Here is a 25932-nt window from a genome sequence, read left to right as displayed (position 1 = left end):
TTGGTTGGTGTCTCTAGACCTACAGGATGCTTACTTTCATGTGCCGAGTCATCCCAAGCACAGGAAGTACCTGAGGTTTGCGGCTGGTGACTCACTTTCAGTTTCGGGTCCTGCCATTCGGGTTGACCTTCACCCCGAGGGTCTTCACCAAGCTAATGGTGGTGGTGGCACCCCCTCTTGGGGGGTGGGGGGGGTGGATTCACGTCTACCCCTACCTGGACAACTGGCTGATCCGTGCGCGTTCTCCCGAGCAAGCATTGGATCACCTTGGTCTCACCTGACGCTCCATCCAGAGGCTGGGCTTCTCCCTCAATTTCAAGAAGTTGCATCTGACGCATCAACCGCTCCAGTACAGCGGAGCTGTGTTGGACACGTCGTTGGGGGGCTCGCCCGCCAAGGTGAGGGCTCATCACATTGGGCAGATGGACAAGTTTCAACATGCCCATTGTCTCCTGGCTTTCGAATTCTTAAGGTTGCTCGGCACAATGGCATCCTGCATTTTTCTGGTGCCAGAGGCCAGGCTGAGATCCCTGCAGTGGGTTCTCAAGATGCAGTGGTCGCAGTTCTCTGGCAAGATGTCTGATCCCGTTCTCGGTCTCCCAGGATCTTTTGTGGTGGGCTGACGCTTCCCTCACAGGATGTCGGAGCCCAAAATCCACATCAACCTGTTAGAGCTGAGGGCCATCAGGCTGGCTCTGAAGGCTTTTCTGCCGTCTGTGCGGGGGAAAGTGTCCTGAACATGACGGACTACACAGTGGCCATGCATTACATCAACAAAAAAGGGGGATGGGTGTAGGGTCCCTCCCATTTTGATGAGGGGCAATGCAGCTCTGATTCTGGGAAATACAGCCGGAAATTTCGCTCTCTGCAGTTCATCTGGCCTTAGAGGAAAATGCAGCGGCGGACGCTCTGAGCAGGCAGAGCAGGGTCTCTCGAGTGGGAGTTGGCTCAGGAAGTCCTTCTGGAGATCTTCGCTCTTTGCAGAACCCCAAAAGTGGAGCTCTTCGCCACCAGTGCCAACCGGAAGTGCGAGAGATTCTGCTCAAGGGAATTTCCTCAGAGGATCCTTAGACTAATTTGTAGTGGATTGGTCGTTCCCACTGCTGTACGCGTTTCCTCCAGTCCCAGTCATTCCTCAAGTGTTAAGGAGGTTCGGATCCCACATGATCCTCATTGCTCCGGATTGGTCCAGGAGATCGTGGTACACGGACCTTCTAGAAATGTCCATCTGCCCTGCACGCCATCTTCCCTAGCGATAGGATCTGCGCAAGGGGGAGGGGAGGTTGGGGTCCGGACTCTCAACCTTCATGCTTGGTATCTGAAAGGTTGAGGTATAAGGATTGGGACCTCCCGGATGATGTGATGGAGGCCAGCAACAAAATCCCTGTACCGTTGCTGTTGGCGAAGTTTTGCGACTGGTGCAGAGGACAAAATGTTGTTGTTTGGCCCACAGGGGCCTTCAAGTGGGTACCACCTGGCGGCGCTGTATATCTTTGAGCGCTCGTCTGAAGAATGTTCTTACTTTAAGATGCCTTTGATTTCCCAGTTTCTTAAAGGGCTTACTAATGTGTTCCCACCGTCCCCTTTCCAGGTGCCGGTTTGGGATCTGAATTTGGTTTTGAAATTCCCGATTGGTGCTCCGTTGAACCTTTGCACTCTTGTCCTTTGAGACTGGTGTCTTTCAAGACTGTTCTTGGTTGTGGTTACTTCCGCTTGCAGAATGAGTGAATTGCAGGCACCTACATCTAAGCCACCCTTCACTGTGCTTCACAAGGATAGGGCTGTACTGAGGGTACGTCCTTCCTGTCTACCTAAGGTAGTATCTGAATTTCATTTAGGACAGAGTGGTTCTTCCGTCTTTCTATCCTCCTCCTCATCCTGGTAAGTAAGAGGAGCGACTCCCTAGGTTGGATCCTAGGAGAGCTCTGACCCTAGACATCCTAGAAATATAAAAGCTCAGAGTGGACGATCCACTCTTTGTGGCAAATACTGGACACCGATTGGGCCAGGCTGTTATCAAACGGACCCTCTCCAGGTGGATTATCCTCACCATTACTGAGTTACCGAATGGCGGGTAAGGACCCTCCTGAAGGCTTGCAAGCTCATTCCACTGTGTGGCTACTTCCACAGCCCTACAACAGGGAGTTCCTATTTGGAATATTTGTGATGCAGCCACATGGGCTTCTATCCACAACTTTGTTAAACATTACTCTCTGGATATGATCCATGGTCAAGATATGGCCTTTGGTAAGGCGTTTCTTTATTCCGCCATCTGATTGGGTACTTTAAATTCTTTTCCCTCCTCCATTTTCTGGTACTGCTTTGGAAGTCTGTTAAAGATGTGGAATACGTTGGAGACAATCCATTCGAAGAACAAATGACTTACCAACTGGTAACATTCTTTCGATTGGATGTTCCTCCAATGTATTCCACATCGCCCTCCCAGCCTGCCCCTCTGGAGAGTTTCTATTGCGATTGCAGATTGCGTTTCCGCAAGATAATGTGCAGTCAAGCAGGCATTGGATTGGTGCCACACGTTATGGGGGGGAAAAAACATAAACTGAGGCTACGGGCGTTGTGCGTCCGATTTCTATCATCCGGTGACGCCACCCTAGACTGAGGCCTTTGAGGCACATCGACCCAAGGCCATCGACGCAGGACGCCCTCTGCGGAAAGTTTCCAAAGTACACAGCTGTGGACATTACATGTCAAAGATGTGGAATACGTTGGAGGAACATCCAATCAAAAGAACGTTACCAGTTGGTAAGTAACTTGTTCTTCTCTATGATCTATTTCATGCTTGCATCTTTTGGTCGGCCAGTGACCTCTGAAATGTGGGGCTGGTGAGGGAAATTGGTGCTTGTTTCAAACATCATTTTAGTGTCACCTGCGGGAACTGTGTGCTTGACTTAAACATAGGTATACGTGTAATATTGTAAAATGATGCCTACTTCTTAACCTTTACTTTTCTGAAGCGAAAATCATCATTTTTGCAACACTTAATGCATGTCATGTATTTGAATAGAAGTGATTTCTTAACATGGTGTATGTGTATTGATTAGAAAGAACTCCAAAGATAATGTGAATTAGCACCAATAAAACCAATGAGATTTGGTTGTTTTGCATATTGAAGAGCATTTTGGGAAGATAAGAATGACCAAAGAACGTTATCGGTCATGTCTGTGTTGTATGACTATCACTAAATATCTAAAGCACGCTGGGGTTTGTTAAAAAGCAAAAAAGGAAACTCGTACCAAAGGTCCCATGAACAAAACTTTTGCATATATACAAGTTTGGCCATCAAAGACTTGAGCTGTCAGATGGAATGACTGCTAACAGCTTAAAATGTCGTGCACTGTTGTGCATCAGCCAGACTTGGAGAATCAAAATTTGTTTTATATTTAAAAAATAACTGGTAAATTGAAAATAAACTGCAATAAAATGCCGCCCCTCTGGCAATCTGCCGGCCTAGGCCGCCTTGTTGTAAATGCGTCTATGCATGCCATATGCAACCTCAATTTTGGAAATTGTAAGGGTATTAACTTGAGTCCGATCCAGTGTAGGAATTGTAATTGTGATGGCCTGGGTGGATGCAGAACAAACCCACAGCACTCCACTTATACTCGCAGTAACCATGTATTGAATTGCACAAGATGTGAGACAATAGATAAGTGGTGTACTGGACTGTGAAAAAAATGTTTGTAACATGAAGTGTGCATTTAGTGTTACTGTCGCAGGAATTCACTGGCTCTGCAAGCATGCAGACCATCCGAGTGGACCCTTGTCATTCACGTAATGAGTACAGTGTTATTTCAGGACCTTTAGATGACCCATGTGAAGAAGGCACTACATGGTCCTCCCTGATCCAAGTGTCATTAACCAAGTGCATATTGCCCCTGGAATGCAGTTCCTAACATACCATGGAGGGTGTCGTCTGAAGGGTAATATCTAACGCACCATGCAAAATCCATTTGTTACCCAGGCAGATGATGCTGTAAAACGTTTTATAAGTACACAAAGTAGAGCCTAGCATTGCCTGGTGCATTGCAACCTTGGCCAAGTTGAGTGTGTATTTGTTGCCATGAAATTGCATTCCCATCTGGGATTCCTCTGCTAAGTGTCCACACTCTTTTAACCACAGACTTAATGTGGCTTCTTGGTTGCTTCTAATCGGGCGGGTCACTCTGAACCAATCCCACTACATCTGTAATGACATCCCTTAGTGCATAGACTCCCTGCTGTAGCGCTTTATCATTAGAATATGATGCATGGAATCCTAGTCTCACTGACTCCCTTGCCGTCTTGCAGATTTGCATATTTGTTTGTGACCAAGTACACGTTGTACGCTTGTCGCACCTCACAAGATACTTTAAGGTCAGAGGATGTGAAGGTAGCTGATCTCCTGACACGGCCACTCTGTGCGCCTCAGAAGAGCAGCTAACCTCCCGATAGCTGTCCAATTCTCTCTTTTTATGATATCTTGAGATTGGGACCCCTCACTCGGGTGATACTTAGAACATATTCCTAAGCACAGCTTGTCTGTGGATATAGCTTGTGTCGGGGAAGTTATGCCAAGCCATATATGGGCCCACACTGGTTCCTGCTCTTTTATTGCATGAATTTGCTTGAACCACCCCCTAACACCGGATTGATTCCCTGATGCATAGGTAATATTCTTTGTGCCATTGCGTTTTTTTTCCTCTTGTATAGGATGCACTCCAGAACTCAACTCTCTGCCAGTCTAGGTAGAAGCTCAAGTTCCTATAACTGCGTGATCTGGAACTGTGTATAATTTAATAAATCTATCAAATGTGCCATGTCTGACGTGTGACCACCTTGATTTGCACAGTTTCCTGCCATGTTTGTTCAGTTATGTTTGAAATGTAATCTGTCAAATGACAATCTGCTACATACGTGTGCTGAGCACCGTTTGGCTATGGAAAGAACTTCTCCAGAATGGGGTCTGGCATGGATTCACATGCTCATGAATATTCCCTTTCATCAGGCTGGGAATCCTCAGTAAAGGAGTTTGTTTCATTTCAGAACAGTCTTTCTCATATAAACCTATCACTGAGCTCCGGGTCATACTGCCCTTTGAGCCCCTCCTCTGACAGCCATCTTCAGATTTTTACTGCATGTTCAAGTGTTGGGAGTCCTCGTGTGAGCTCTCTGCATTTTTTGGTAAGAAAACTGTTTTTGGTTCAATTCAGCCTGTGTGCTCCATCGCTTATCCTTTTGATTAACGATGGCCTGTTTCTCGTCATCTTTCATCTGCCCTCAAGGGCAGAAATCAAGTGTTTCTTCTTGGAAGCTTCAAAGTCTTCAGGCCTACACCGTGCTGGATCATGTCAGAAGGATGGGGCTTCCCTCTTCAAGCTGTGCCCCAGCTGCAGTTTGTGGCATGTTTTTACAGATTAGCATTCCCAGTGCCTGTATTGTCTACACCCGACAAATGAAGAAGATTGTGAGATCTGCCATGGCTTCACCAAGTGCACGATGAAGGATTGACTCGTCCGGTTAGCGGCGTGGCTCAAGACGGGGCCTATAACCTGGGTGATTCACAGGGGCATGCCTCTTCCGGATCCAGCAAACCTGAGTGGGCTTCTAAGTCCTTTGAGGGAGCTCAATCCATGGGGGCCCAATACAAGGCCAAGCACTGCAAGTCAGCTTCTGTCTGGGTCACCTGGGAAGCGGGTCCCGCAACGTTAAGGGCACGTCAATTGTCTCCATCGATCTCCAGCTCTTCATCCAACCGGAAGTCGGCTACCCAGGGGAAGCTGCGGGAGACATTGAGAAGACCAAGCAGGGCCAAGAGGTTACAAAATACCCTTCGTTATTTGCTAATGTCTGCCCAGTGGGTGTAGTTTGCGCATTTCTGTGTGCCCCTGTATGCTCACAGGGCCTTGTGGCCACATTCGAATATGGAAATATCAGACCCAGAGTCTAACAGGACCTCTATCCAGTCAGTGTGTCACTTAGTCTTGGGAATGATTTGAGTGTGTGGACTCTGCATTCTGTAAAACTTGCAGGGCTGCAGTGGTTTCTCAACTTTCACGTTTTCGACTCCCCCCCCCCCCCCCCCCCCCTCCCCCCTCTCCCCTTCCTGTTTTAGAACAGTCTGTCGTCTTTGCCCGTGAGGTATGAGATGACCTCATCAGTGCCATACTTTTGTGGACTCTTCATTTGTCTTCTGTCTCTGAAATCCCAGTCTGTTGGGGTAAAAACCTAGGGGGCAGTCCCAGTTTAGACCAATGTAGTCCACCCCTGGGAGTGCGTTGCCACTGTGGGGCATCCCTATCTCCTGTAGATTCCCAATCTTTGGTTCATGCTCTGGGCATTTTTCTTCCTCTAGTGGTGAAAGCTGTTGACTGTGTTCTACCACACCTTTTACCTTGAAATGATACCCTTCCTTTTTGAGGGTCTCACTTACTGGTGTCTCCTTGTCTAGCATACTATGCTTGTTAGCCGCCTTCTGTGCTGCTGCAGCTCTACTGCCTAGGTGATCTCTGCCTGTGATTGCTAAGTGGATGTTGCTATGTTCCCAAATTGCTCCCTTTTGTTTCTTGCTCATTTAACTGGGACAATATTCTATGAATTTATAACCGGTCGGGCTCTCCTTTCAATAAGGGTAGAATTATGCTCGCAATCATTTGATAATGGATGCTATGGTCAAGCCTAAATTCATGGCAGCAGCGCCCTGTGATACCATGTCTGCCAATGTTGATGCTAAAGATGTCATAGACTGAGTGCTGATCAGCTGTAAATGGAGCCAGCTATAAATTGAGATCCAGCGGTCACAGCTCGCTAAGGCGGTGTGCAGCCAGAAGGAAGGAATATGGCTAGTGCCCTATGCCTATGCTGGGGTGTAACCTGGGGATAGGCGGCTTGCAGCTGTCCTATCTTTTCTGAATACCACTTGAGTATGTCCTCATTTCTGGAAGGGCATGACCCAAATTGAATTCTCAATTTCTTTAGCTGCACTCGTCTGTCTGTCCTTGCGGCTGCTTGGAAGGCGCCATGACATGCTGCGCAGCATATTGCAATGTAAGGTTATGTAGAGTCAAATGTGCAGCCAGTAGTTGGTCTGCTTTGTAAAAAGGGGCCTCTGTGGCTTGGATGAAACCAAGCTAAACCTTCTAGTGACAGGTTGGGTGTGGCTAACGTTCCATGTCTAGCATTTGTTTGTGGATAAACTAGATTACTGCCAAACCAGTTCACCTGATTTGTATGTGTTCAAGCCAATTCAGGCAACTGGCATGGACGATTATTGGATGGTATTGAAGTCTCCCCTTATCGGGAGAGTCTCGTACACGTTATTTACCTTGTGAGCTGGGGTTTTCTAGTAAGTGAAGAGCGGTTCAGCAGGCATACCTCAGTTGCCCAATCGCTACTGAGACAATGGAAAATCGCCATTCTGCAATGGATGAGAATATGTATTTCGGGGGGATTGGGGTCCTCTGATGTATTCACTATCTGACATGTAATCACCACAGCTGTGCTGCTTCGGAAAATCTTCGGCTCCTGCGTCGATACGCCGCCCTTGAGGACCTCCTCCGACTGCCGACGTCACTGGATGTTATAAGTAGGACGCACGACGCCCGTAGCCTCAGTTCCGTTTTTTCCGCGAACGTGCTCTCTTCGGAGATCTCGGCGCGCCTCTACTCTTTGGAGTTTGTTTCTCGGTTCTTCGAACCTGTTCGTATTGTGAAGTATATTCTTCGTGAAGATGTCTACCTCGTCTTATAACCCGCGTCCGGGCTTTAAGAAGTGCGGGGACTGTGGGTCCAAGATGTCAGTGACTGACTCGCACGACGGCTGCCTCTGGTGCCTCGGGGAGGCCCATGACACGGATGACTGTCGACTGTCAGTCCATGTCCAAAGCCTTGCGGGAGCGCAAGCCGTTGTCGGTAGGTAAGGTGTCCAAGCCATGGAAGTCGAGGTCTGCGGGGCTTTCGGCGGACGATTCGAGGGCCGACTCTCCTCGTCGTCAGAAGTCCAGTGGGTCTCGGTCCCAGAGTCGGTCCCGCCACTCCTCTGCCTCTTCAAGGAACTCCCGGAAGCGCCGTAATCGGTTGCTTTCCCCATCCTCATCCGAGGACTCCGCCCGTCTGCGGGTCGCTTACCCCACCAAGCATGCGACGCCGGAGGAATGGGCTTCCTTTGGAAAGACCATGTTGGCGATTCTCGAATCTCAGGGCACTGGTCTGTCCGCGCCTCTGAGTGGGGTCGTTCGTGATCGGTTCAGACACCGCTCGCACGCCTTCGGGGCTCAGGTGGTTGGCACGATTCGCAGGAGAGGTCCTGCTCGGACAAGGGGAATTGTTCTCGTCATGCCCGTTCCAGGTCCCGGTCCTCGACGCGCTTGAGACCGTGTGCACCTGTGGTGTCTTCGAGGAAGACGTCTATGCCGGTGGCGCAGAGGTTGTCGACTGACTCTTTCGAGGCCCTGCCTCTGAAGAAGTCATCGGCGTCCAGGCAGTCGAGGGACACGCTCGGAGCTCCGGCCTCGAGGACTGTGTCCACGCCATTGATGTTGACGCCGACACTCGACGCCTTTCGAGGCTGTTTTGAAGGGGTTCCCTGGGGCTCGGTGGAACGACCTAAAAAAAAAGGCTCTGGCAAAGGTAAAGCATGGCTTTGTTCCACATTCTGTGCCTTCTTACCGCCATCTTGAGTTTATTTCAGAGGCGGATGAGGGCTCTGATGATGGTATGGTTCCGGATACAGTGCCGGACGAGATTCTCTCGGGCAAAGCCAAATTGAGGACCTGCGGCAGTCCCTGCACGATGCCAGTGGGATGGACACCTCTCCGCAGGTGGAGTTTTGTAGGCCTGAAAATGGCACACATGCCGACTCCTCGTGCCGGCGCCTTATGTCCAGGGTCACCGAGTACTTGGGCTGGTCTGCTCCCCCAGTGGATTTTCTTCAGGATGACCTTACGGATATCCTCGACCAAGGTCCACCAACTGACCCGGTACCATATGGCTCTACAGAGGAGGGCGGCGGCGGCTTGGACTGCTCCGGAGAGTCTCCCGGCAGTGGGCAAGTCTTTGCCGCGAAAATACCGCCCAGCCAGTAGCGACCCCTGCTACTTGACCAAGCACCCCACTCTGGAGAGTTTGGTGGTGCAGGCGGCTACGGCCCCGGCAAAGCAGGCGTTGTATCCTACCATCCCTCCTGATAGGGACGACAAACGTTTTGACGGCTGGGCGAAGAAAATGTTTTCTTCAGGGGGGTATGGCGCTTCAGGCGGCCAACTCTGTTTGTGCCTTGACACGTTTCATGCACACTCTATGGAACTGTTTCCTTAGCGGCTGAACATATTCCCGAAGGGGACAAACGGGATGGTTTCCTTGCCATGGTTCAGGATGGCAAGGATGCCATGTGTGAGGCCGTTCAGTCGGGTTTGGACATGGCAAATTGTGTCAGCCGATCCATGGCGGCGAGCACCATGATATGCAGGTTTGCGTGGTTGCGGAAGTCGGGGGTTTGCGCCTGATGTGCAGGCCCGGCTCCTCAACATGCCCTTTGACGGGGAGTGGCGTGCCATTACTTCAGATGTGTGGGTTCTGGAGATCATAACCCACGGCTACTGTCTTCCTTTCCGGCAGAGGCCTCTAGACAATCCACCGGGGAATCTCTTTGAAGAGTCCGGATCCGCTCCTTGCGCAGGAAATTCATTCCCTGCTGGAGAAAGGCGCCATAGAACTGGTGCCTGTAGCGGAGAGGAACAAGGGATGGTATTTCCCCTTATTTTACGATTTCCAAGAATGACTGGGGATTGAGACCCATCATGGACTTGCGCAAAACTCCTCAGGAAGGACAAATTCAAGATTGTTACACTCGTCCTCCAGGCCCTTCAACTTCAGGACTGGTTGGTGTCTCTCCACCTCAAGGACGCTTATTTTCATGTGCCGATACATCCAAAGCACAAGAAGTACCTGGTTCGCGGTTATAGACTCGCACTTTCAGTTTCGGGTCCTGCTGTTCGGATTGACTTCCGCCCGAGGGTCTTCACAAGCTCATGGTAGTGGTGGCAGCGCACCTCAGGAAAGGGGATTCGCGTCTACCCCTACCTGGATGATTGGTTGATCAGGGCGCACTCTCCCGAGCAAGTCCTGGATCATCTGTCAGTCACCTGCCACTCCCTCCACAAGCTGGGCTTCTCCCTCAACTTGAAGTCCCATTTGACACCAACTCAGAGGCTCCAGTACATCGGAGCAGTGCTCAACACGTCCCTGGGGCAGTGTTTTCCTCCCCAGTTGAGGGCTCATCACATTCAGCAGATGGTGCACAAGTTTCAGCTTGCCCAGAGTCTCCCAGCATTCGAGTTCTTGAGATTGCTCGGCCTCATGGCATCCTGCATTCTTCTGGTGCCAGAGGCCAAGTTGCGCATGAGATCTTTACAATGGGCACTCAAGCTCCAGTGGTCTCAGTCCTCCGGCAGGATGTCGGACCCTGTTCAGGTGCCATCCTCGGTCGCCCAGGACCTTCTGTGGCGGGCCATCGAAGACAATCTGAGGAAGGGGGCTCCATTTTGGCTACCCTGGCTGGAGGTGACTATCGTGACGGACGCATCCCTCATGGGATGGGGAGCTCATGCCAACATGCCATGCCGACTGTGCGAGGGAAGAATGTCCTGATCCTGACGGACAACACGGTGGCCATGCACTACCTCAACAAAAAAAGCGGGGGGCGGGGGGGCAGGGTCACTTCTTCTGTGCAGGGAGGCGATGCAGCTCTGGTTCTGGGCAATCCAGCAGGAAGTTTTGATCTCGGCAGTTCATCTGGCCGGAGACTAAAACGAGACGGACACTCTGAGCAGGCAGAGTGCGATCTCTCACGAGTGGGAGTTGGCTCAGGAGATTCTCCTGGAGATCTTCGTCCTTTGGGGGAACCCCTCAAGTGGATCTCTTCGCCTCCAGTGTCAACCGGAAGTGCGAGAGGTTCTGCTTGCGGGAATTTCCTCCAAAAGGAGCCTTAGGAGCCGCGTTCGTGGTGGAGTGGTCATTCCCACTGCTGTACGCGTTTCCGCCAGTCCCCATCATCCCGCAAGTACTACGGAGGTTCGGTTCCCGGATGATCCTCATTGCTCCGGCGTGGGCCCGGAGGACGTGGTACATAGACCTTCTCGACTTGTCCATCTGCCCTCAACGTCGTCTTCCCTACCGAGACAATCTGCTCTTACGGGGGTGGGGGGGGTGTCAGGTTCTCCATCCAGAGGTCAGATCCTTCAACCTTCACGCTTGGTTTCTGAAAGGTTGAGGTATAGGGATTGGGACCTCCCTGAAGGCGTGATGGAGGTGTTGCTCTCGGCCAGACGGCCAGCAACAAAGTCCCTGTACCGTTGCCATAAATTCTGCGACTGATGCAGGGTTAAGAATGTGGATCCTTTTGCATGCGACATACCCATGGTTCTGTCTTTTTTGCTTTCTTTGGCCCACAGGGGGTTGCAAGTGGGTACCGTTAAAGGTTACCTGGCGGCGCTGTCCATATTTAAGCGCTTATCTGAAGAGTGTTCCTATTTTAAAATTACTTTAATTTCGCAGTTTCTGAAAGGGCTCACTAATGTGTTCCCTCCGTCACCTTTCCATGTGCCCAGTTGGGGTTTGAACCTTGTTCTCAAGTTTCTGATGGGTGCTCCGTTTGAGCCTTTGCATTCATGCCCTTTCAGACTGCTAACTCTTAAAACTGTATTTTTGGTTGCGGTCACTTCCGCTCGCAGAGTGAGTGAGCTACAGGCACTTTCAGTTAAGCCACCCTTCACTGTTTCATAAGGACAGGGTTGTCCTTAGATGTCGTCCTTCCTTTCTTCCGAAGGTGGTGTTGCAATTTCGTTTAGGCCAGAAGGTTGTTCTTCCGGCGTTTTATCCTCCTCCACATCCTGGTAAGGAAGAGGAGAGGCTCCATAGGCTTGATCCTAGGAGAGCGTTAAGCTTTTATATTTCACACATGTCCCGGGTCAGAGTGGACGATCAACTCTTCATTGGTTATGCTGGAAAGCGTTTGGGACAAGCTGTGACGAAACAGACTGTCTCGCTGGATTATTTTGGCTATCTGAGTTACCGCTTGGCGGGTAAGGACCCACCGGTCTGCTTACAGGCCCATTCTACCAGGGGTATGGCTGCCTCTACTGTCCTACAGGGGGGGTGTTCTATTCGTAACATCTGTGATGCAGCCACCTGGGCTTCGGTACATACTTTTGTACGTCACTACTCTCTCGATTCCATCCGGGGGCAGGATCTGGCCTTTGGCAAGGCGGTCCTTTACTCCGCAATTTGATTAGGCATTCTAAATTTCTGTTTTCTAAATTCTTTTCCCACCTCCTTGCATTGGTACTGCTTTGAAGGTCTGTCATAGATATGGAATACGTCGGAGGACCCAATCCCCTCGAAGAACAAGTTACTCTCTTACCTGGTAATGTTCTTTCGATGGGATGGTCCGACGACTTATTCCATATCGCTCCCACCCTGCCTTGCCCGCTACAGAATTTCTTATGCGATTGCAGCTTACGTTTCCGCAAGGCTTTGTGTGTCAGACTGGCATTAGACTGGTGCCACATGTTCTGGGGGAAAAAAAACGACAACTGAGGCTACGGGCGTCGTGCGTCCTACTTATAACATCCAATGACGTCGGAGGAGGTCCTTGAGGGCGGCGTATCGACGTCATCGACGCAGCCGGTTTTCCGAAGCAGCACAGCTGTGGTGATTACATGTCATAGATATGGAATAAGTCGTCGGACCATCCCATTGAAAAAACGTTACCACGTAAGAGAGTAACTTGTTCTACCTAATGGGCCATCTTCTGTACCCACTTAACCTCTTGATTACAAATATCTTAAAGGCTGCCTGGTCAGATAATTGTGACTGGGGCATGAGGTTATTAGCAATGCTACGGTCATCCCGAGTCCCATCTATCTTTTTGATTGCTTATGATTAGGCATGACCACGAGTCTCTTATCTCCACCTCATTTGAGGCTGTGAAAACAGACCCCTGGTCATCAGTCACTCATGCCAAAACTCAGCCTAGGCTGTCTCAGCGCTAGGAAAGACCTGCATGCCCAGGTTCATGTGCTAATAAACATGATAAAACATATGCAGTCAGGAATTGTACAGTTCTTGGACTCCGATACCACTCTGACGCATTGCTCTGGATAATACTTGACGCAGGCGTTGTCATGTTAATGCATTTAATATGACCCCCCTCCCCCAATCTTCTGAGGGTTCTTAGTCTCATTAAACAAGCCAAAGCAGATCTAAGATCGCACCTATGAACAAGATTGCCATGTGGCAAAGGGCATGTTTGTATGTGTAAGGGCAGGCGGGAGCCCCCTCACCCAGAACCACGCGCCTCTGCTTCAAGAGAAGTGAGAAGCCTACACCTGCTCCCTTCGGTTAAGAAAGCTGTATTAGCTTTATTGCATTTCTCTGCATATTCACTACAGAGCATCCGCAACAATCTGTGTGTCCGACACTGATGAATAAAGAAGTACTGCATGATACAGCCAGAATTCGCCCATGGAGCCCGCAGTACCCATCTGCTTCATTGTTAGTAGACACCACGGCCATCCAAAAAATGGCTGCTGCATTCAGTCCTCGTTGCTAGGTCTTCCCATGCTTCTGTCTCTGCCTCGTGCAGGCCGATTGGCTACAGCACTCTAATGGAACTAATCAATGTGACTGAGGCGGAAGCCAGCCCTGCAACCAAAGGCCATCAGCTCAAGGCCAGGCACTCTGTGCCATCGAGGCCATTGGGCCAAGCATGCTGCCCACCACACCACCTCTCTGACCCACCACTGCCCTCTCGGTGTAGGGCTCGCTAAGTTACTCACCACCACTCGCTACCAGCACGCCCAACATCCAGAGTCCTCACTGTCATGATCACCATTGCGATAAGGGTGCGTGTTACACCACCTGCCTGACTCGTAAAAGCAGATCTACTCACCACGCACAAAGCTGATAATCAATTGGGCAAACAGCCATGCCCATTGCGTTAACCCTGCTCTTCCCAGGGTCTTGTATACCTGCATTTGCAAAGTAATTGCTTTGATATTCACTCCCTGCACTGTTCACCTTATGACCACTCTGTGCCTTTATGACGAATACTGGCGATTTTTATTATATTGGTGCACAAGTCTCCCGTAGTCACCCAAACGTCAGTGAGGCCCGCCCTGCTTACAGCATTGCGCTAACCGTGTGCTCTCAATCTGCCTTGATGTTCAGAACTCGCAAAAGAATATGAATGCTGTCTCGCACTATTAACCATATGACCTCTGTGCTTTATGCCTAAGACTTGTGACTTGTATTGGTATACAAAGGCCTTGCCCTACTTAAGTCTCCTGTAGAGGCCTGCCCTGCTTGCATAACCGTGTTAACCAAGTGCTCCCAATCTGCCCCTAGGCCTCCAGCCTGTAAAGGGAATTACAAAAATATACACGGGTCATTCCTGCAGACAATCGCGCTCAGTTTGTAAACCACCTGACCAACATGTCCACCATACTACTCAAACACCTTATTCCTGCAAGGCATGCATTAACTCTACCCAATCAGACTGCACATGCACAGTGACCAGCTCAACCTGGGTTATGTGACAACCCAGCAATGCCTCTATCATCCCTCTAGTCACCCCTGCCCACCGAAACTTAAACGACAACCTAGCAACCAGAACGAAGCCCACTAGAGATTCTTCCCACTCCAATGCCTCCACCACACTAAGAAGGAATTAATTGCCTACAATAAGAACCACCCGCTCCAACACACATCCACCCAACCACCCCCCCCTACCAAATGCTGCCCGCCTGACAACAAGATCTTAGGAGCACTCATCAATGCCAATTCCTTACCAGCCCGCGCTCTAGAAATCGCAGACTTATGTGAGCTAGACTTCCTAGCCATAACAGAATCCTGGCTCCACACCGCAGCTGGCCCAGCCATCTCACTCGCCGTCCCAGACCGCTACTCTGGCAGTGGGTCTGTCCATCCTACAGATAAAGGTGGAGGAGTAGCAATAATCGCAGAAACCTTCCTGAACGAGAAACTCCAATCACTCCCCTCACATCAAGTGAACTATCAGTCAAAATGTCACTGTCTACAATCTCCATGCTAAATATCCACCTCCTCGCCTTTGAGAATGAGGTTCCACAAATTCTATCCTCTAATGCCAAACCCAAATCGCAAACTATTAGATCGGGTGATATTTAACCTATGCCTCAATGACCCACTTGACACACACTATCCTTGGCCAACACTGTCAGCACTGTGCATACGATCCAGAATCCCACTCATGTGAAGGGGAACACTCTATTGGCTGGCAGATAGCTGAGGTTCGGCCATCATGTCGAACTCTCCCTTGCCATGGTCAGATTACCATCTTTTAACTTTTACGATCGATACCAACTTCAGCAATACTAATCTCCCAACACTGGCCCAAGCTGCCCCGTCCAGAAACAAAAAATATCGCAGCCAATAACTTATTCCCATTATTGCAACCCGTCCTTGCTTCACAACCCTTGCATAATCCTGACCCGACAAATGGCCCCACAATACAATGACCCATACACTCAGCCATTAATAAATTAGACCCCATTGCCCTGCGCAAAGCCGAACGACCTGCCAACCTGAATGGATGTTTCTCACCTGCTTAAACTTTAAGAAAGGTTGAAAGGAAGGCGGAATCTCTTTGGCAGAAATCCCAACTGTATTAAATAAAAATGATTTTGAAATGCTGCACGGGAATACAAAAAACAAGTACACCTAACAAAGTACTTTGCATAATGACAATCTCCAAGGCCAACTAAAATAAAAGCAACTGTTCTCAATACTTGGCGAACTAGAAACCCCAATTCGCCCAGTGGAGCGTTGCAACAAGGATGCAAGCTGGTGTCTGAACATACAGAACGCTCTTCAAAATAAAATCGCTCAACTGCAGTCTTAAATCGAAGCAAAAAGAGAGCCTAGTTGAACTTCCCAATCCTCCTAAACAATGTCAATGTCCCCAATAACAACTAAATGCCTCATTTTGAATTACAGAGGTCATCCACTCAGAAGTCCTAAAACAGTCTAGATGCCAAGGCGATCCCCTGCCCTCCAACAGTCATTAAAGGACTGCGCACCCCAACTCAAGCCGTTCATCACCAACCTCGTCAATGCGTCTTAAGAACTGCATCCCTGTGGACCTAATGAATGCCTGGATATTACCACTGCTAAAAAAAATAACTACCCCCCCCCTCTGCTCCGCCACAACGTTCCCACAAACTACCGCCCAATAACAGTACCATTGCTGCTTAAAATACTAGACAGGGTAGCTTAGCTACAAATTCAGAAATACCTTGAAACCTAGATCATGGGGCTGCGTCAGTCTGGATTCTGTCCAAAACATGGTACGGAAACAACCCTGCTGGACTTAAAAGTCCAACTGGACGACCTGACAGAGGGAAGCTAGCCCTTCTCCTCCTGGACCTCTGCTACATACGATCTTGTGGACCACAACATCCTATGCAAACACTTGGTCGCAGCAGCTCAGTTATCCCCAAACGCCACCCAATGGATCGGATCATTTTTAACAGACAGAACTATCAGTTTTCTCCCCTAACGCGGAAGCTCCACCTACCATAGTCTTGTGATAGTGTCTCCCCATCTTTGTATAATATCTTTACAAAGCCTCTTTTTGACCGACTTGACGATCTGGGTGTCACCTACAACTACGCAGATGACACCCAGATCCTAATACAGATCACCTGAGACCTCCCCATTCAAGCCTGATGGCACACCAGGGCTGTGCTTGAATGAGAAGACTGAGCTGCTCCCCATAGGATCTCCACTCAGACTTAACAAAGGATTTGAATGCATCATTAAGTTTAACATTTATGGTAACACCATTGGAGTCTCCAAAGAGTTAAAAACATTAGGTTTTTACCAAGTCATCACTCAATCTCACTTAACAAGTTAACGCTACCATATCAGCCGCAGTCTACACCTGCAAACTCATCAATGCTTGCAGACCATTTCTATCGATGACGGCTGTATCGCTCTGGCTGGAGCTCTGGTCCTGTCCCAAATAGACTACTGTAACTTCTTGTATGCTGGCACCAAGGTCCAAAACATCTGTAAACTCTTAAGTCTTGCAAGATAACGCCATCAGAGCCGCGCTCATCCTCCCCAAATCAGCAGATCTCTTCAATAAGACAAACTACACTGGCTACCGGTACAAGATTGAATTGCGTTCAAAACACTTACCTTGAGACACGTCTTCACTGGGTGGCCCCTGCCCATCTGGCCCTCACCTTGCCACACAACCCCAATATTCAAGCTCCAAAAAGCAGGCAGGAATAGCTTCCCCCATGACCACCAGTAAAAAATGGAACTCTCTCCCGGTCCACCTAAGGGCATTAGAATCTTTCTGGATTTTCGGCAGACAAAACATTCCTCTTCACACTAGGCACGGGCAATCAAAGCGCCCCTCACCTGCCCCCCCAGTCACACACATGCAGCTATGTAAATGGTGTAAATATAACTGCATTTGAACTGCATTTACTATGTCTTTTTATTTTTATTTTTTTCCTGTTGTAACCTTTACGTATTTTTGTAACCTGAGTAACAATTGCAACCTTGATATGTAAGAAAGTGCCCAGATGCCTTTGGGCTTGGCGCGCCATATAAGCAACAAAAATAAATGTGTGGTGGTTTAGTTAACCCATGCTTTATCTTTATCGCGGCTACACTACACTCCATCAGTGTCCATGCACCCAGCAAGCAGTCACCTGTCACTGTACTTCAGATGAAACGGCTCCTTCTGGGGTTGACACGTTCTGCTTATTTGAAACTAGCTGTCTCACTCTAATGCTGCTGTGGCTCTGCACTCCTCACCAGCCCCTCTGGCTTAAAATGGACTGGCAGGTCTGCTGGTCTCCCTTCCCTTCCCCCCCCTCCTTGTGCTGGGCTATATATCAAGTAACATGGCGGCCCTGCACGTGTGTGTTTGTCATATCTGCTGTTTGGAACAGTGAGATCACTAGAGCTAGCATGTGACTATTTGTTCGAGGTAGGACTCCTATGTGAAACTAAGTTGGATGTGTTGTTTTTTTTTTTTTGCATCTGAAAATGGGATCTCTGGACCAGTTAATGTCTTCATTCTACTTTATGGGATCTCTGGACCAGTTAATAAATGTCTTCATTCTACTTTATGGGATCTCTGGACCAGTTAATAAATGTCTTCATTCTACTTTATGGCATCTGTGAAGTTCTACAGCATTGTATGCTTTTGCAGGCTATCTTAGCTGGCTGTCTGTTATCAAGGGATATCTTACTTGTTACCAATTGTACCCTATGGGCTTTGACTTTGCAAATGTGTAAGCTGCTTCTGTTCACGTCTGTCAATTTCCTGTTCTTGAATCATTTTCGGATAACCTTTTAACCTCAGTTTTAAGTGTTATCAGATCACCTAATGGTGTAAAGTCGAACAGGCTGCAAGCTGACCGCTTTGTGGTCGGCCGATCCACCAGAACCGGAAATGCACCATTTCCTGGTAGTTGGCTGATCTGCAAGCCCCAAGAACACTTGTGCAGACTTCGTATGCAACATTACATTTTATTTTAAAGTGTCATGTCTGTGTAAAGAACATCTTTCATGACTACAGGCCGTATGAGAGATGAAAAGCCGTCTTAAATTGGTCTCACTTCATGTCAATGTGGGGTGATGCTACTTGGCTTGCAGTAGGATACCAAAAGTGGACTATTGGTTTGAGCACCTGGGGATATCTAAGCACAGGGTAGGCATTTGCATCTGTTAATATAGTTGTCTTGGGTAGCTATAGACTTGCAGCCGAGTGTTTCAGGTTTTGAAATTTCTAATATTGTCGGAGCTAATCTTCTGTGGGCTGAAATGAGGGTTCTAACTATTGAATGCAAGACTAGAAGCCCAAACTGGAATTACAGGATTTGGCGTGCAAATCATTAATCAGAATTTTTATTTCTAGGTTGCTTTCACAACAAAAATATATCATCCAAATATAAACAGTAATGGAAGTATTTGCCTTGACATACTGAGGTCACAGTGGTCGCCTGCATTGACGGTCTCTAAAGGTAACAATCTTCTATATTTTCTATGGTTTCATTCCTTTGTGTACATGTATCATAGGAACTGGTTTTCCTACCACTATGCAGGTTGTTAAATTAGATTCAATGGATAAAGTTTATTAAACCTAATAATCAGTGTGATGGGCTATATTGGGATGTTTGTTGCCGGGTGTGTTCCTGCCACTCTTGTAATGGAACTTAATTTGCCAATATTCTTTAGCGAAACATGTCAAATTGCAACACCTTTTTAGTAGCTTTACTCTCTACAGACTGGCGCCTTAAAACCACTCCAGTGGTATTTGTCACAGTACAAATACTTTAGAACTAAATTTCTAATTCTGTAAATGTTACTATTTCACAAGATGCCTTAACCTGCCACATTTGCCAATACACTGCTCATGTAAATGGTAATGTCTTAACGATAAGTCTCTATAATTTCATAAACCAGAAAGCTGGTGATAGCCTTCCAGGGGTAATTTGAAAAATGATACTTAAGCAAAGCACGTTTTGAGCATCCCTGTATCATGCAAACATGGCGGATATTTGCTGCACAATTGTGAAATTTGAAATGGTGAGTTTGTCTAAGGTTTGGTGTTCTCAAATGCCAAGCTTTCTCACAAAATTCTCGTTGCTTGCAAGTTTCTAATGAGAAAGTTGAGCGTTTAGGTACATGGGGTGCAAATTAAGTCCTCGGGTACACTCCTGTCAAGAACACCTACAACTTTTGAATCTTTCCCGACCCATGCTGTTGAGCCCTGATCAAAGGACTCCACATGGCTGCAACTCTGTACCCAAGCAAACTGGCCTATTGGGGTGACTCAAAGGTATCCTGTTCTTTGTACAGTTAGGTTTGCACTGTTAGCAATGTATAGGACTACTAAATCGAGATTTGCCTTTCACATGTGTCCTAGCCTTGGTAAAGGTACGTGATTTCCTGAGGCATGCCCTACTATGTATCCTCTTGTTAGAAATCAATGTTTCTCTAATGAACCGTGTTTACTTTGTGCAAAAACAAACTGCCATTTTTAGCTTGGGCTTTTAGGTAACCTATAATCAAAGTACCAATAGGCAGAAAAGGCATGAGGGTGGAGGCATTTGCCCACCCATGGCCATGCTAATCCCTGTATCCATTCACACCCAAGTTTCTGCTCTTCCCCACACAAGGCCTCATGCATACTGTTTGAGCTCTTTAATCAAGCCCTACCATCAAACTGCTAAAGTGCCTACCAGTGGTTTTGCATAGCAATCGTCAGAGTTGATGACTTAATTGGAGCTGTAAATGCACAACTGGTGTAATAGTTTTAACCTGGTCTGCCTTCAGCCACTCTTTAAGCAAAACACATGTCCTTCACTGAGGTCCTATTAAAAACGAGCCTTGATAAAGCCAACCGTTTTTCTTGGTGTCAAAGTATTAGGCATTTTTCAGGCACTTCTATTAGATGCCCAGGTACTCGCACCACTGCATCTGCTACCATAAATGGCCTGTTGATGGCACCACAGTGCTTGGCAAGTGCCTTTCCATGCCTACACAAAAGCCCAAACTGCTGGCATTGCCAATGGCAATGACTTCTGCCTGTACTAGATTTCACCTGTACTAGATTTCAGAGCAACAGCTGGACAGGATCCTAAGTGAATAAATAGATCTCTAAAACGTATTGCTAGAATTCACTTCGAGTTCATGCAGAAGAACCTCATTGGCAAGTGATCATTGATTCTTGGCTAGTATGAAATGATGTATTGAGTATGTGGATAATGTGGGGGCTGGCAAATTACTTGTTGTTCCTGGCTAATATCTTTCAACTTGGAAGTGTTGACTCCTGCCTGAACATCTGCTGGGCTCACTGCATGTGCCAAACAGCTGCCCTGTAAGCCATCTTCAGTTAGTCTCTTCTGTTGCCACCTTTTCCAGGAGGGGTGTGGGAGGCAGGGGGGGTTGTAGTCTGCTTGCCAGCAATTGTTCATGTGGTGACAAGGAGTTATTGATGGCAAGCAAGGTGATGGACCAGAGCTGCCAATGGTGACAAACCATTTGACAGCACACGTACCATACGCTTTTCCCTATGAGCAAAAAAAGCCTACTAGATTGAGCCATAGTTGCCATTCCAATCTGTAGGTGCTTATCCGGGCATGTTTTTCCATTGCTCTCATTGTAGTCTTAGTTTACGCCCCCCCCCCCCTTCCAATTAAAAAATAAAATTGTCCCAGAATACAAAAGGAAACAAAACTGGACTGGCTAAGCACCTACATATTGTCATGTTGGCAGCTATGGACCAATATCTTGTTCAGCCAACTTTTGCATTCATTCCTACAAACAATGAATGCCTGGTTGAGTGAATACAATTCCAAGGGGACCCCCAAACTAAGGAATAGGATAACTAGGTACCTGAAGGGCCCAGTAACACCCGCTGTGGCCCAGAGGCTCTAGACACAACTCTTACAGCATTTGTCAGCAGCTTGCAGGCATGGTTTATGCAGTGCAGTAATTTGTATTTTTGCTTTGTTGTGAACATTTCCGAATTGAAAGTGCTCTGCCCCCTCCTAAATTAATCTGCCACCTTCCCTAATCACTAAATCTGCAGAATGTGTTACCATCTAATGGGTCCTGTACTCCTTGAGTATTCATTTTAACATTGGGAGACCTCTGTAATTGGCTGGAGAATGAAATCCTGTGTCTTGGAAATTCACATTTCCTCATCTAAAATATCCTTGGTTTTAGGGCAGAGTTTAAAGTATAGGTTAGTATTGGTGGAAGATTGTTCTGTAGTGACCTCGCATGGGTTCTCATGTCTGATTCACAGGTGCCCCATTGAGCGCTTTGAGGCAGTGGTGGAAAGAAACTAACTTGCTGTGCAAAATCCATTGCAGTCTAATCCAGGGAGATTGGAAATCCACTTATGCTTAACTATTCTGTGATCCGATAAGTGGAAGGAATTAAATGTATCTTGGAGAGCTGCAAGTTGGCGTACCCATTATATTCCATTGTTTTTACCATTACCTGCTTATTGACTTGTTCAAAACATTGTCCATAGATTGTTTAAGCTAAAGTGTGTTTTTTCTTTTTGTAGTTTTGTTGTCCATATGCTCACTACTTTGTGACCCGAATCCAGATGACCCTTTAGTTCCAGATGTTGCACAAATTTACAAGTCAGATAAGGAAAAGTAAGTGTCTAATCACAAGGACATCATTTTGATGTAATCTGTCATTTGAACCCCTGTCTGTTGCAGTTTATCCATTTTAACACTTTAGGCTTATTGAATAAAATGCTGGGAAAGTGTGGGGAAATTGCCAGTGATTTTCGGACATGAAGTCATGTTCTAGTGGTAATGGTGACTGACAGTATCACTTACAGACGGAGTGAAGGGAACTGGTTTACAATTTACTGATCTGTTTTTAACACTGCTTTTCATTTACCTAATATACCCAGAAGCTCCACAAACAAGAGCTAGAGTTCACCAGAATGCTGTTGGTTTGCAAAATAAATTTTTGTATTCTGGTATGAATGGCCATATTTATGAATCATTGAAAATGCTCTCCAAGCTGCATGCTACTGTTACAGGCTCAATAAAGCAGGCCACCAGCATTCTTTCTTGTTGCTTGAAGGTAGGCAAGCATGGGGAATAGTTTGACTGGTCCTTGCTGGCTCAAGCTCAAATACATTTTTAAGAGACTGCCTGGCCAAAATGGTGGTCAAAATCCTCCTTGAAAAAAGTGCAATCCCCGTTTAAATCTATGCAAATGCAGGAGGATACCCACCTGAACCAAACCCCTCCTTAAAACCCTCATAACATCCATCATTGTGTGTGGAGGGGTCAGGAACTTATTCAGACATTTGCATCCCCCAGACCAACTTGCAAAGTAGCCTCGTGCTTAAAGTTGGCTTTTTGCATTTGTATCAAGACTTTTGTTTTCTTGACTGACCAGCATGCAGAAATGTACTATACAAAACACTGTTTACATTCTCTTGAATTTACAGTTGCAGAGGCTTGCATTGCAGTACTTGAAGTTTAGAACCAGGAAAATTAAAGCTACAATAATTTTGTTTGTAATGTTCTTCCATGTATCGATTTTGTCAGGTTTGTGTAGGTTGTGACTTGGGGACTTTTTCAAATCCTCTAAAGCAGGGTATTTTATCCAATGGAAGTTAAAGATGAACACGTTTGTATCCACTAGAGCAGAGAATCTACGCAGTCAAGTGCTTATTTTGCTGACGTGTGTGAGATCCTGGTCCAACCATGGCTGCCAAAATTCTAAGTTCTAAGATTGTAGTCAGTCCGGTATTCAAAAACTCAGTTCTTAATTGGTTTTTAGTATTGACCTCGCATTTGGGCCACTAGGCTGCGTTGTGATGAATAGGGACAGTGGGCTGAAGTTAGTGAAAATGCAGCTGTCACTTGAAGGCTGCCAGCCTCCATGTATGAAATCCTGCGTGTAGTACAGTAAGACCCTTCAGTTTATTGATGGGGCACAGCAAGACATTAATTTCACTGGTGGTGTAACTGAACATTTTAATTTTTTGTATTTATTGTGGCTTTTACAATTAGACGAGTAAAATCCAAGTGAGAGCATGAGTCGAAATAACAGTGCCATAGGAGTTGGGGAAGAAGAGAAGAAAATGAGCCTTCAGACTGGTACGAAAAATATGAAGGGTAGGAGATATACAGTGGGAGAGTTGCAATGTTTTTGGGGAAAAACAAAGGAACACAAACCAGCCTGAGCACTATGAGGCTTGAACCAGAATTCTAAATGGGGGTAAATGGGTGGGGAGGAATTTCGGGGGAGATGAGCTAAAGGAAAACCAACCAAAAGAGAAATGGCATTACGGGAGTATGAAGTTTGGTAGCATGAAAAATGGATTTGCTTGCCAAATATTAAAGGTGAAAACTGCAGGTTTGTGCTATGGTGTTATTGCACGACAAAAAGGGAGGGAACAGCCTAGAATAACACTTATAATTCAACCAAGACAGGAGGAATCTACTATTCCTGGCTATAACTGGTTGCATCTAGGATTGAACTCTAGTAAGGGCAGTTTGAGAGGGTATTTTGAAGTGGCAGAACAAACCTCTGGATCATCCATGCAAGTGACTTGAGATTAAATGATGGCAGAGAGGGGAATATTATAAAGGGGGGCGAAGAAGATGAGAAGGGTGGCATACAGTAGATCAATTTCCAGACCAAGAGACAATGGGTCCTACCCATTAGGTAGGAGGGGAAGGGTGAAGCCAATGAAGGACTAGATCAGAGGACACAGAGGGAAGAATAGTGGTCCACCATGTCGAAGGCTGCCGATGGATGGAGAAGCACCAGAATATAAGTTTAGTGTTGGGGCTGAGAACAAAGAATAGGTGGCATGAGCTCCAATTTCAATATTGAAATTGGAGGATGGGAAGAAGGGAGCGTGAATAAGATGAGACCTGGTTGTAGACCATGCCTTCTGTAGTTTGGAAAGAAGAGGAGAGATGACTGACAAGTGGGGCCACATGGATTGAGGGATGTTTTTAAGAATCTGAAGAATGGCTGTTTTCTTCTTTCAAACATGCAGAGAATGTAGATGCAGATTAAGAGGGTAGTAAGATGCAGAGTAAGTGGGAGACGCCTTTGCTGGATAAGGGGATGAGGTCCGTGGGATGTGCATGATTTTAAATATGAAAGATTATCAGAAGTGCATGGAAAGAGTTGAGATTGGCAGAGTGCAAGGAAGAGACATTAAAAATGAAGTAGCCAGAGCAGAGTGATCTGGAGGAGAAGGTGAACGCTTGTGGTTAAGAAGCTGGATCAGACGTCAAGTGTAAGAAGCCAGTGTTGTAGCGGAGAAGTAACGTTTCTTTTACCTGAAGGTGGAGAGCAGTCATAGGAGTAGAGGGAAGAAAGTAGGGCAAGATAAGTAGATGGACAATTATTTTTTTTCTTCCATGAAGCAATCAAGATAGCCAGTAGGTGGTTTTGAGAAGGATTAAAGAACTAGTGGTGTAAATGGCAATGGAGAGGTGGACAGAATGAACAGCAGCTATACCTGCAGACTGAAGGGAATTTATTTTTAGAGTACGTGAGTCAGTTATCATATCTTTAAGATCTCCAAGGAACACTAGCAAAGATGGCCCTTTGCAAGCTGACAACAATGCAATTGATTTTAACTAGCACATCCCTGGAGGCATTGCGTTTCCACATAAAGCAATGGCCTCTCTGGGCCTCTGGTCCCAAGTGGAGAGCTGTGCATATCCACATGCTGGCGTTGGGTGGCAGTTCAACCAGCAGTGCTTGAGGCGTGTGGACCTGGTGAGATGCATTGCAAGGAGCCTAGTGCTGGTGAGGAGCTCCCTGAAACACTCTTGGCTCCATCCCAATGATTAAGCATGGAGGCTGAGATTAGAGATTCCCCATCAACAAAATACTTCCCTGCTTGCAGACCTTGAACAGGAGATTAACAGTTGGGGGGGCTTTCTAAATCAATGATTGACTTTGATGGTCCTATGCTGGCTGCGGAGAAGAGACTAGACTATATGGAGAACTCAATATGTGAGCAGGCACACAAAAAGGCATAATTAGAATATCCTAGGATCCCCGGAAAAGCAATTGGAGCGAATTGGGATGAGGAAGACCTTGAGAATCGCTCATTTAGAAACTGTGCAGGGAGTGCTGCGTCAGATTTGTAAAGACCAAGATCTAGTCTAATATAGCCATAGCCTCTTTCATTACCTGCGTCAGACACTAGACCAAGAAGAGCTGGTCCTGGACCAGACACTGTTTATCGTACTTTTCAGCAGAGATCTGTCATATGTCCTTACGAGGGCCCACTTTTTTCACCAAAAGGAAAAGATGATCTTGGCAGCCAGAGATGGTTCCTCAGATTCTAGTATGTTAC

The 25932-nt window shown here is 47.1% G+C and overlaps 1 protein-coding gene across 2 annotated transcripts in view; it reads left to right on the top strand.

The window, feature by feature from the left end:
- UBE2D1 (ubiquitin conjugating enzyme E2 D1) overlaps nucleotides 1-25932 on the top strand; it is a 370982-nt gene that overhangs the window by 319784 nt on the left and 25266 nt on the right. For both annotated transcript variants that reach the window (XM_069611235.1, XM_069611234.1), the window contains exons 5-6: nucleotides 18973-19078; nucleotides 22138-22231. In XM_069611235.1, coding sequence (XP_069467336.1) covers nucleotides 18973-19078; nucleotides 22138-22231 — 200 coding nt within the window. The remainder of the gene's footprint in view (nucleotides 1-18972; nucleotides 19079-22137; nucleotides 22232-25932) is intronic.

The sequence above is a fragment of the Ambystoma mexicanum genome, chromosome 8 (assembly GCF_040938575.1).
Source record: "Ambystoma mexicanum isolate Mex_15411 chromosome 8, UKY_AmexF1_1, whole genome shotgun sequence".
In the NCBI taxonomy this organism is placed as follows: domain Eukaryota; kingdom Metazoa; phylum Chordata; class Amphibia; order Caudata; family Ambystomatidae; genus Ambystoma; species Ambystoma mexicanum.
Note: the sequence above shows the minus strand (reverse complement) of the source record. Positions and strands in the feature narration are given on the sequence as shown.